We start from the raw sequence: 12,698 nt of genomic DNA on the forward strand, positions 1-12,698 counted from the left end.
ACCCTTGTTTTCCTCAGCCCTGTTCCCCCACCCCCACTCCAGATGTGTGGACAGTGTGGCTGGTGTCTGCACCAAGGTTGGGACACTTTCCTCACAGTGCCCAGCTTTCGCTCTCACCCCAGCAACCACAGGAGATGGGAACAAGTCAAGAATTCCTGTTCAGTGCCTGTCACTAGTACCTTCTGGGTGACTTCGGTGGAGCCATCTCTTGCGTTTTTGAAGAGTGGGTGTGCTGACCCCTCCCTCTCTGCTGCATCTAAGTCCACTGTAGCTTTCAGGCAACACCAGACTCCTCCCCCGGTTTCACCTGTAGGAATTGTTCCCATGGTGCCTAAGGACTGCGGGGCCAAGGGTGTCAGCCATTGCACTTTAAATCTCGAGTCAGTTCCTACTCCTGTTCGTGGAGCAGACCAGATACTCCTCCGTCTCTTGTCAACATGTGTTTTTCTTTCATCCTTGCAAACCCAAAAGGCGGCATACTGTCTTCTCCTTCACTTAGGGTGTCTCCCTTGTTCTTATTAGGGGCCTTTTTAACATTTATCATCCAGTTGTGATATCTGAGTTGGTCCTAAACTTTATCATGTTTTCTGCCGTAGTGTTTATACCTTTCTGAATCTGAGTTTGGGTGTGGCATCAGTATTAATTCTGTATTTTCAATTAGCATACATAGTAATATATAGCACAGAGGCTTCTCTTGTTTGATATCAGTCTTGGTCATTTTTGTCCTTGATTTCTTCCTTTATGGTTTTAGAGCTTCCCATCATGCTTAGAGTTGCCCTCCCTAGTCTGTTTTACAAGGAGACAGCTTTGGCAGCATCATGGGAACCTGTGGCAGCAGTGTGGGGGAGATGTCGCTTGCACTAGTCTTCGAGAAGGCTCGGCCTGGCGGGAAAGGGAAAGCCTGAGCCACAGTTGAATACACAGGAACAGATCCCAAAGCCTCTGGTGCTAACTGCCTGGCCTGTGAGGAGCTTCTTGGGCACCTGAGACTTAGCTAGAAATAGAGGCTTTGCAGTAGAGAGCCACACTGACCAGGGATTCCTTGGCATGGGATTCCTGATGGGGCAGGTAGGAGGGGTGTGACCTTGATGACCTTGTGTGTGCTAGATGCTATATCCCCTGCTTTTACTAACAGAAGCTCCAGGAAGGCCTTCTAGAACAGCAACACATAGTGTGGGTGCATCCACATAGCACTTAGGGCTTTTATTGCAGATTTGTGTCATTACAAGGATAGTCTGGGAATATATTTTAAAAAAACAAACAAAAACCCCCTCCCTTTTATACATAAACAGAACATGCTACATGGTACACTGGGAGAAATGCTGAGGTAATAGGCATGCACCCAGATGTGGACAGTACCAAAAGGCCCACCGCTCACACACCTGGCACATGTACCCACTGGGAGGGTCTCACCTTCTTGACTTATCTGTTGCTTCTGGTGAGGCAGTCATGTGATCCCTCTAAGCCCGCAGGACTCAGGAGGCCACCATGCTGCAGCCCACCAGCAGCCTCTGAGGGCATTGCAGCTCATGGAGAGTCGCTAGTTTTCCATGTGTGGCCTCATCTTCTGGGGAGGTGTAGCTTGGGGACAGGGTGCAGATTGTTCCCCTGTGAGCAGAGGACCTCAAATCTGCAGCTGTCTGGGAGTTCCAACATGTTGGCAGTGACTTCTCTCCACTGGAGTGTCCTGGCAAGGCAGGGGACTGTTTGTGTGGAAGCTAAAATAATGTGGAGGCGGAGGTATGAGTGGACGGTGCAACACTGAAGACAGGTCTGTGTGGCTGCCACTGTGGCTCTTGGCCTGGCCTTCCCTTTCCCAGCGGGAACCTGAGCCCAGACTCTTCCCTCCCCAAAGGCCAATGAATTGTGCCAACAGTAAAGGTCTGTGTGGCAGAAGAGAGGTCAGGGAGAAGGGAGAAGAGGTCCCTTGACCTCCAGTGAGCAGCCAGAGACTAAGGCACAGAAGGTGCAGGCCGAGGGTAACTGGATGGAGGGAGGCTGAGCCGTCCGAGAAGGAGAATGCAACAGTGGAAGGGAGTGGTTAATCGGGTGTCCCAGAGGTTCCCAAGCAGGAAGGCCAGGAACCCTACACGAGAGATGAGCTTGCAGACGCTCCGGGAAATCCAGCAATGCCCAGGACTGTATTTCGAAATCAGGGCTACATGGCCTGTTCCGCCCTTAGACTCAAGTACAAGGCAGTGAGGAAAAGCAGCCTCCTAAGGACAGAGCCGTATTGCTGGCCTCAGCATCTGAGCGCTGAGTATGGAAAAGTTAGGCGAATGTGTCAAACCCACATGTGTATCTAGACATCCCAGTGTGATGTGTGTCTAAGATCACATACACATGGTGGCTCGTATGCATGTCTGTCATGTCTGAGGGTACTGGCAGTTGTGTTTTTATTGGAGGGACTTAACTGTAAAAAGTCTGCAGTTCTGTCCTGTCCTGGGAACATGCAGCTGCGACAGAAAGCGGGAGGGACAGAGGACACTGTTCACGTCCATTATCTGATAGAGTGACTTGGAAAGCAGGTCCTTCCAGCCTGAGCGGAGCAGCCGGTGAGGAGCTGTGCTGAGGTCTGCGTGGCTGGGACGGCTTCAGTGGCTTCTGGCAATGGCCGTGGGTGGCCAGGAAGGGGGCAAGCTTAGTGGAAGGTGTTGGGGTTGGGCCGAATCATCATCACCACTTTCTTGAGCGAGTAAGATCCTCCTCGGAACTCAGCCCAGTAGACCCCGTCCTGGTATCGGCTCCGGTAATGGCCCCCACGGTACCAGACCCCATTGAGGTTGGAGTGAGCACAGGCATTATACCACCATCCTCCCTTCTGATAGTGGGCACAGTTTCCTGTAGAGAGAAGGGAGTGAGGAGTGTTGAGGGGGGAGGTGGTTTTGCCCCTCCATGGTGTGCTCAGAGTCTTACGAAGGACCCTGAAGGCCTTCAGAGCAAGAACGCTGGAGTGGAGAGCCCTGCGCAGGGGTCAAAGGCTGGCCTGCCTTTGCAGGGTAGCTTTATGACAGGCTAACGATAGGGCTGCAGATAGGTGGCTTCACTTTTCCCAGCCACTGTGTTCTCATCTGTAAAGGGACACAAATAATGCCCGCCACACAGGACTGCTGTAAGAGTCAATGAGAGCCACGTTAGCCCTTGGCCTGAGCTGCACGCAGAGGCGGCCCTGGAGAAGGTGGAAGTGGCCTGCTGTGGGCTGGGGAGAGGGAGAACAGTTCTTTAGCAATTTTTAAGAGTCGAAAGAGCTGGATAAGAGGCGTTCAGAACGACAAGGGAAGTGTTTAAGCTAGAACGCCTCTCTTGTCCTCCCCAGCCTGAATTCTGTCCAAATCACTTTTGTGTTACTCCGTAAAAGAGGGATATTTCCGTGAACCCCGGCTTGTCACATGGCCTGCGCTGCGCTGCCAAGGACAAGCAGTTCGGTAGTAAGGAGCGTGGGCAAGGTATCAGCAGGCATGCAGGGGCGTGGTACCCCACGGAGGAAGACAAGAGGGGCCTGGGACTAAGAGAGAACCCCTTCCCCAGGAAGAGGTGGTCTCCAGCAGAGGCCATGGGAGGAGGAGGGAGGAGGTCGCAGGCAGCTGGAGGCTGGAGCTGGGGACCTCAGCCCCAGCCCCACCATATTTCCCAGAGTTTTTCTTGGGGCTTCTTCTGAGTCATGTCTTCACACACCAGGACCAAGTGGCCGTGCTGCATTGGGCAAACCAGGAGAGCCCTCAGCAGCCTCCCATACCCCTGGCCCTAGCCATGTGTGCCCCAGGACTCCATCTGACAGCTTCCTTACTCCCCGAGATAGCTCTCCAGTACATACTGCAGCTCCATGTCCCAGCATCGGACAGATGAAGGCCACCCTTCCACCTTTTCTGAAAGCTTTGGAAATTTTGGCTCAGAGCACCCACTACAGAGCAATGGCTGCTTCTTGGGGCCCTTCCAGAAGAGTTAGTTCAGTGCCAGAGCAGACGGCTGTATCTCTGTGGTTTGAGGGCGTTGTGAGAACTGTCCTCTAGAGTGTGGCTGCCTTTGGAACCTGGGATGAGTTTCCCTGACTTAGTTTGGGGTATCAGGGGTTGCTGGGAGCACAAGCTGTTTCTGAGATAGCTCTTAGAGCGAGCGAGCTCCTCAGAGACAAGGGCCACCTTGGAACCATAGCTCAGGGGGAGGTTAGGCAGGATGGGCTAGGCCTGCCTGGGAAGCAGACAGAGACTCAGTCCAGAGGTGGTATCAGCCTCCAGAGCACTAGGCCTTGTTGACTGACCAACCTACAGGGCCCCTGAGCCCCGTGAGATGCTCTTAGGTGTTGGTTCAGAGCCATGAGCTAGAGTGCGGGACATGGTTGTAGATTGTTTACCCTTAGGGTCAAACTATACCTGTGCATCTTGGAATTTTCTGTATTCCCCTTTGTTTCTTGTTTACTCAAGACCTGGGTTTAAGGATGTAACCAGGGACAAATGACTTCTCTGCTGACTGATGTCCTCTTAGTGCCTTTCCTACAGTACTGCATTCGCATTACAGGAAGCCAGCCAGAGTCACTGGGCAGAGTCCTTACCGTGCAGTGCATCCTGCCCAGAGCACCCGAGCAAATGCTCCTGGACCATCCCCTGACCTTTTAGGAGACATTGTCCTTACTTCCAGATCCAAGATGCTGCTGCATGCTGAGGATGCATGACTGAGGTGATGGGCCCAGCATTGGAGTGCAGAGTGTGTGGCCCAGACTCTGTGGACTGTGACTGTGTTCTCAGACAGAAATAAGAAGGGCACAGCCCGAAGCTTGAGTGCCATGGCCCAGGGCAGCCCTCAACGGTGAGATCTGTGCACCTCTGCCCTCCCCTTTTATAAGTGCCACTTGTCTGAGGGCAGTGGATAGAAGGGGACTTTGAGAAGCAGTGTCAGGCAGCTTGGTACAGCTGTCTGTCACATGGCATCTTCTTGCTCCAGGCCCTGGAGTCAGGGGCTCTATGGTTGGTGGGTTTCTTATCCCCATTCAACACCTAGGTTGGGCTCTACTTTTCCTACCTGTGTAGACATCATGGTCCCTGTCCAGAGTGGTGAATTGTTTGCCGTTGTGCCAGGTAAAGGAGTCGCCTGCGTTGCCATGGTAGCGCCCCAGCCGCAGCTTATAGTACTCGCTCTCTGGTTCCAGGCGGAAGCTAGCATATTCTGCAAAGACCTTGCGGCCAGACCAGTCCTCCATGGTCACAAGCAGTTTGTAGTTGCCTTGGTTTGTCAGCCAATAGATGTTCTCCAGGCCCAGCCAGTATTCGCCATCGATGTTCCCAAACCCTTGCTGGGGAAGACCCAGGAGAGCGTGAGTGAGGAGCCTGTGTCCCAGGAATAGTCAGAACATAAGGCAGGCCTGGGTTCCAATCCCTGCTACCTGTGTATCAGGCTTTGTGACTGGGTGAGTCACGGAGCCTTTGTAACTGTCAATCATGTGCCATTCACACATCTGAAGAGCACGCCTTTTCCCTTCCATCATGTGAGTCTGTTTCTTGTCCTTACCTGAGAATGCTGTAACTTCTCAAAGGCAGGATGATATGGTCATTTGAGAGCCTGGCACCTGGAAGGCATGCAGCTAGCATTGCTTAGACAAGAGCCCTCACCTCCCCCAAGCCTCAGTCGCCTTCTCTGGAGACGGACTGTGTGTGCAGGTTGTATGTAAGCTCCAACATAGACAGGTAAGAGCTGTGACAGGTATGTGACATCTACCTGGGTCCTTCTAGGTTTGAAACCCAGTAGTTTTGTTACTCATTTGATAGGTGGTTTGGGGCATCAGCTGAGCAGTAGCCCGCAAAGTCTCGTAAGTGATGTTCAGAGCCAGGCACTGTCATCAGCAGCCCTATGGTGGGTAAGCATTGCTGTGTTGTACCATCTTCATGAGGGAATGGAGGAGTACAGAGAGGACCTGAGGCTAGGCTTTGGAGAGGGAAGCAGGAGGTCCACAGGCCGCCCAGGGCAAGCCAGGATGGAGGAGACTGGGAGCCAGCGGACTGCATGCGGAGGCCCTGGGGCTGACGGCAGTTACAGCTTTGGCCTGGAGGCCTCGGCTGCAGCTGCCGATTTGCCACACTGTGTCTGTAAGCCATGGCCGGGCCCTCCCTTCTCACCTGCAAGGTGACTGTAGCAGTGCTTTCCTGAAGGGCATATACAACAGACCGTTGTTACAGTACCTGGCACAGGACAGGTGTCCACGGACCTGAACTGTTCATGCCATCCTTAGTGTCCCCTCTTGGTTCAGAACAGGGTGAGAGGTGTGGCAGATCCCTTGCACTTGACTTACAAGGAGAAGCATTCAGTATCCTGGCAACTGGGAAACCCAGAGACTGAACCTTGCAGTTAGGCCAGTTATTGTCATGTTTCCCTAAACATGCCTTTGAGGGGAGCTTCTCAGGACCTGGAGCCCTGGGACCTGCTCTTTCTGCCCCCTAAGAGCAGGTCACCTTGTGGAGGCCCTGGCTGGAAGTAAGATGCTGTCTCTACTCCATCTTCTCCTGAACAGTAGACAAGGAGGGGCCTGACCTTACCACTCGGATAGCTTTGGAGAAATGATGCTGTCTTTGTCCTTCTGGACTGAGGGTGGACCGGTCACCTTGCAGGCAATGCATACAGGCCCACTGGTCTCACCTTATAGGTCTCCCAGTTCCTGAAGAAGTTGACAGAGCCATCCAGGCGTCTCTGGATGACAGTCCAACCCCCAGGGTCATGTCTCTGGTCACACCACACCTGCATGAGGCGGTTGGTGTTCTCGGGCTTCACCAGATAGATGGAGCTGGTGTCGTGGCCGTCTTCCAGGGCCTGCAGGCAATCTCTCCATGGGCCTGTAGACACAAACACGTGTGTGTTATATAGCTGCCTGCCACCAGTCTGCAACCTAGCTGAACTCCAGACAGACATAACCTCCACCAGAGAGCTAAGGAACACGGTGTAAAGGGGCAGATCTTGGTTTGTAAGTTTGAGAAGTCATGTGCTATGAAAGCAAGAGCCTGGGCCGAGAGTCATAAGGCCTGGACTCCAAGCCCCTTGTGCTCTCCCCCTCACACGTGACCTGGAAGAAAGGTTCTTCACATCTCCCAGCCCGTGGTTTCTCTGTTTGTAGACGAGAGTCATATTTTTCTTACTCAGAGCTGTTAGGTTTATAAAGGTCATGTGGGGGGATATTCTTAGGGTGCTTTTTAAGAAGTCATTTCCAAGCTGGGCAGTGGTGGCACACACCTTTAATCCCAGCACTCGGAGGCAGAGCCAGGTGGATCTCTGTGAGTTTGAGGCCAGCCTGGTCTACAGAACAGGATCTAGGACAGGCACCAAAACTACACGGAGAAACCCTGTCTCAGAAAACCAAAAAGAAGAAGGAGGAGGAGGAGGAGGAGGAGGAGTCATTTCCATTGGTGTGTGAGCTATGTGCCTCCTGGGCATGGCCACAGTCACCAGTGCTGTGTGGGCTGGACGCTCTGCTTTGCTAGTCCAGCCTGTGGCTCTCTTCAGCAGGCAACACCAGAAGGGTTCCAGGAGCCTGGATAGCTGCCGTGGTCTGTTAGCCCCTGACCATGGCTCTTCCCCTCCTCCAATGATGTCCTGTCTTTCAACATTACTCACACTACAAGAAGATATAGGCTTGAGTCATCAAGATCCAGTCAAGCTGGGGTCTTCCTCAGGGATAAAATATCTGGAGATTTTTCAAGCCCTACCCACTAGACCGCATAGTTGAAGATAATCATCACATTTTGTTGTGCGCTTTTCAAAATGTCCTCCAGGCTGAGAATGGCTAAGATGAAATGTGCCAGAACATGTCATTGGCTTACTACTTTGTGTGTCCATTCCACAGCTGCTCAATCACTGGCTGTAGTGGTACACACCTGTCACCTAGCACTTGGAAGGTGGTGGCAAGAGGATCAGAAGTTAAGATCAGGCTCTGCCACAAAGAGAGTTCTTGGCCAGCCTAGGCGATCAGAGCCGGTCTCAGAAAACAAAAATAAAACCAACGATAAAAACAGCTATGATATATCTGAGCACCCAGGGCAGGAGAGGCCTTCTCTGGTAGCCAGCCTCACTAGCACTCTTAGCTATAGTTCTGGAGAGCCTGTCTTCCTCCCACCGTGAGTGGGAAGGGAGCTGGCACTTGGCCTCAGCTAGCCTACTCTGATGACTAAGCTTGCTGTAAGGCCCTTCCTGGGCCTTACAGCAGTGTGGAGCACCCCACTGAGCACTTGATGAGAAACAGGAACCATCTGTTTCTTTGTCAGTCTTCTGGGCCACTGCAACTTGGATGCTGAGTCTGTGGACTTCTTTCTTGGTTCTCTAGGGGCTTCTTACACCTTTACCTTTTCCCTGTACACAAGACAACAGGTCCCCAAGTACCCAGCCTGGGCAGGATGTATGACACACAAGCAGCTCCTTCCTTCCTTCCTTCCTTCCTTCCTTCCTTCCTTCCTTCCTTCCTTCCTTCCTTCCTCCCTCCCTCCCTCCCTCCCTCCCTCCCTCCCTCCCTCCCTCCCTCCCTCCCTCCCTCCCTGCGTCCCTCCTTTTTTCCCTGATTAATTTATGCCATTTCCTGCTCTTGCTCACCCCCAGCTTCTGTCCTGGGGAAGGGGAGGCCAGACCTTCAGGAAGAACATTCAGAGAGGAGAAAAAGGTTTTCGTTATGTTTGGCCCAAGCCCCAGGGACTGAGACAGAGAATGAGAGTCTGTCCCCGACAGCTGGAGCAAAGCGCCGGTAGCGTGGGAGGCCTCCTGGCTTCCACCAGGTCAGCAGGACCGGGGGACACTTAATGAGAGTCCTGGGAGAGAAGGCGGAAGGCACGGGCGACTGCAAAATAACGCCCACCAGAAGCCCGCAGCTGGGCCTCTTCCTGCACAACCGCCCAGCTCCTGGGGATGGCTGGATACAGAGGCTGTTCTGGAAGGGGGTACCATGTAGGTAGGCTTTGGAGGCCACTGGAAGGGTGACAGGTTAGCCTCATAGCTACCCATCTGTGCTGCCTTCCAGGATTCAGCTTTGCCTCTGGCATTTTTTTTAAATGGGCACTTTTGTTTTGTTTTGTTTTGTTTTGGCAAGTATTTTAGAATGACTTGAGGTCTTTAGTAGTAAATCTCTTAAGTAGTGAGTGTTTAGAAAGGCCTAGGAGGTGGCTCAGGAGGTAAAGAGCTCGCTGTACAGTGTGAGGACCTGAGTTCGGTCCCCAGAACCCATGCAAAGCAGTGTCATAGTGTGCGTCTGTCATCTCAGTGCAGCAGGGACAGGGGAAGCCCTCAAACTTTCGGGCCAGCTAGTCTGGCGTACACAGTATAGACCATAGAGACCCTGCCTCAGGCAGAGTGCTAGACAAGGCCCAGCACCCAAGGATGTCATCTGACCACCACATGCATGCCATGGTGCTCACACAGGCACATACATACATACAAACACAAACCAGTATCGCACACACATGCATTCATACACGCATACAATAAATAATTTATTGAAAGAAAATGCAGGCTTATACAACTTTTGAAAACATTTCAGAAGGTTGAGTGGACCCTTGAGGTCCAGGTAAGAACACCTCACTCTAAGAAAGGCCTATCTGGGGCTGCAGTGGTAGCAATTGGGCATTGGAGCCTTTGCTGTAGCCCCCGTCTGCTGCAGACCTCGCTTGGGTATTTCCACTGCTGATCCTTCCCATACCCTGATATACGGTAGGTGGTTGTGGTCTCCCCATTTTATAGGTGAGGAAACCAGAGCCCAGAGACCCATGGGGTCAGTGTGGCCTGAGACCTCAGATGGTCTGGGTGTGAGAGTGTACTTTCTGGTGCACCTTTTTTTCTCCCCAGCCAGCATGACCTTGAGAATGGACCTGGCTCTGGGCTTGGCATCCTGAAGACTGGATCTGTCAGGTTGTTAAACCTTTCCAGTTTTGTCTTTTGATAATTTGGGTTTTGGCTTTCCCTACATTTACTTACTATGTCCTTGCCCATTTTGCAACCATTTTGGTGTCTTATGATGTTGAAGTTTTCCTTTGTGTGTATGTGGCAAATCTGGTCATTGTACAAGGCCTTCTAAGAGTAGTTTGCAGTGGTGTAGAAGCACCTGTGTGTTCCGCCTTGCATGTACCCCTGCAGCCTGCACAGCATTCAGGCCACCAGCTTCATTAAAGAACTAAGGCTCTCTCAGAAACCCTCCACCAGATCTCCCATACTCAACACATCTCCTTTTGTTAGTTAACATAAAAAGAGACAAAGCTGTCAGCATAAACAGCAAATGAAAATGGGTCCAAACTATAGATTACATCGAAAGCGTGGCACCAGAACCTTGCTGTGTTGAAAAGCCTTTATGTAACGGGGATGGTGCAGTGGCTGTCTGTGCTGCATATAAATAATGCAACGAGAATTCAACACTGTAACATATAAATAACTTGGTGACAACTCTGTCATCATTATGTTTGGATAATGCCACAGAGGGCCAAGCAGAGCATCCAAATTTGGGTAAAGAATCTGGGGCTGGGGAGTGTGAGGTTGGGGAAAGACTATTGATGTAGTGTTGGCACTGGGGTAAAATCTTAGTGTCTTTTCTTACACTGCGACTTTAGGCAGGTTCCTCAGTGAGCCTCAGTTCTTACTGCTGTGACACAGAGGAAGGACACTAGTCATCCTGTGGATCTCAGTCCAGGGGCTAGGTGAAGTCTCTCTCCCCTTAGATGCAAGCTTGATATGTTGGAAGTGGTCCAGCCCCTTCCTTGAGACACACATTTGCTCTTGAGTTTCCAAAACCAAGTATATTTTAACACACACACACACACACACACACATCTATTAGTAGGTATTTTCAACCAGGCACATTTTAATTCAGAATTAGTGAGGGCCCCAAAGCTGTACTGCAGTAGAAAGGAAGAATCCTTTTTGTTGAGTGCAGCTGAATGCTCAGAGTGCCGTGGGCGAAGCATCTTCTGGCACAGGCAAGTGCCTGGTGGTGCTTGCTTTGGCTCCCCTTCTGAGAGGCAGCTCTGCCCACAGCACCAGGCCAACACTAACTCGGCGGCACCTAGGCTCACCTCTATAAAGAACATATTTACACCACAGTCAAAATGTTCCACATGAAGAGCAGCGTGGCCGCCATGGCGAGCAGATCTGTGTGGTTCCTTGGAGAGGGGCAGGGGTGAGGCCAAGGATCGGGGAGGCATGCTGGCACATGGGACCCAAGATGTACAGGTCTTAGGCCTTGGCACCCTGGAACCAGCCCTGGGAATTTTGAAATTATTTGGCCAGGAGTGGCTCAATTAATTTATGGTGGCTCTGATTCCTCAGCAAATCACCTGGTGTTGGTTGGGGTGGTGGTCCAAGCCCTGCTCTCCTCTCGGACATTCATAATGGAAACACCATAGGTACAGGGCACACAGTCACCATGGAAAACAGGGAGTGCTCCATTGGTTGTCTTCCTGGTAAAGGCAAGTTGAGACTGGCCACCAGGCTAGACCCAAGGGTGCCATCATCTTTTTGTAACTTGAGAAAGACCAGCCTCAGCTGGATTTACTCAGGCCCTACAGCTGGAGCAGTGGTCCTGATCCAGGGCTTGTGCCAACACACCCGAAGGGTGAGTTATGAAGCACAGCCTTCCAGAGCTGGCCAGCAGTTGGTAGGCTCTTCTTCCATGCCCGGCCCCTGAGCCTCAGGACATGGTGGCCTTAGGCTGAGTAGATGACCTTGGAGTCTGTGGTAATATCCCCAGGAGTGTTCCTGAGAGTGCTTTGGTCCTGATGTCACCCTAGGATACTGCTAGGACACCTTCCTTGTATGAGAACCCTGCGTGGTTTTCAGTTCTTGATGGTCTAGCTCCATGGAGTCTCTTTGCCAACAGAAATGACTAGATATTAAAATTGGATCTGGAATGTCCTGCTCAGATTTACCCATTTAATGCCAAGGCCAGTGTACCGCATAGGTGTGAGTCCCGCCTGGCCAGGGGCAGGCCCCTGGGTGTCCTGAGCAGGCCTGATGACACACCTTGTAAAAGGCACAAGGAGAGACTTTGTCTGATGATGCCTAAGTCTCATTTTTCAAGAATTTTGGCAAAATCATTGTCCATGTCAATGACTACCTTTCGGTGAAGCGGAGGACAAACAGTGGCTTCCAGACGGGAATAGTGTGCAAGCTGCTAAAGCTGTTGGCAGTGTGCATACCTTTTCTTCCTTACGGTGGGAAATACAAACGAACTCACTCTGTCCTCAGCGTTGAGGCCTAGGGCAGAGTGCTGTGAGGAGTTTATGAAAATGTTTGAAACCTAAAAAACCCTTATTGGCTCTCAGATGTGAAAAGAAAGGTCCAAACTAGAAATGTGTCAGCCTGTGGTTAAATTTCTACAGAGTGTACCCCCATCTTGTTGGATTCATCAACAGTTAACTGCAGCCTCCATAAAAGATGTTATTACTTTGGGAAACAATTTGTAGGTTAGATTTTTCACACTTCCCAAGAATTTCTGAGCATGCCTGATGTTTGCTGAGAAATCAGAGCCAACCATAAATTAATTGAGTTACTCATGGCCAAATAATTTCAAAAGCAGAATTATTCAAGCCTTTTCAAAATTGTTACAGTAAAAATTATACTGGATGTGTGAGGTGGGTGCCCTCCAATGCATCTGATACAGCTCCAGGTCTCCCAAGAACCCTCAGGGCCCACCCCGCCTGTTTGACCTCAGAATAAATACTGCTGCTCCACTGAAGTGTCCAGGGTTAGTT

The 12,698-nt window shown here is 51.4% G+C and overlaps 2 protein-coding genes across 24 annotated transcripts in view; one reads left to right on the forward strand and one right to left on the reverse strand.

Moving 5' to 3' along the window:
- Positions 1–12,698, forward strand: part of Ralgps1 (Ral GEF with PH domain and SH3 binding motif 1) — a 247,962-nt gene that overhangs the window by 126,749 nt on the left and 108,515 nt on the right. The window lies entirely within an intron of this gene.
- Positions 1,173–12,698, reverse strand: part of Angptl2 (angiopoietin like 2) — a 30,181-nt gene continuing 18,655 nt past the window's right edge. The window contains exons 3-5 of the mRNA XM_006988711.4: positions 6,625–6,818; positions 5,017–5,287; positions 1,173–2,841 (exon numbers count right to left, since the gene is read on the reverse strand). Coding sequence (XP_006988773.1) covers positions 2,642–2,841; positions 5,017–5,287; positions 6,625–6,818 — 665 coding nt within the window. The 3' untranslated portion in view covers positions 1,173–2,641. The remainder of the gene's footprint in view (positions 2,842–5,016; positions 5,288–6,624; positions 6,819–12,698) is intronic.

This window comes from Peromyscus maniculatus, chromosome 4 (genome assembly GCF_049852395.1).
Source record: "Peromyscus maniculatus bairdii isolate BWxNUB_F1_BW_parent chromosome 4, HU_Pman_BW_mat_3.1, whole genome shotgun sequence".
Lineage (NCBI taxonomy): Eukaryota > Metazoa > Chordata > Mammalia > Rodentia > Cricetidae > Peromyscus > Peromyscus maniculatus.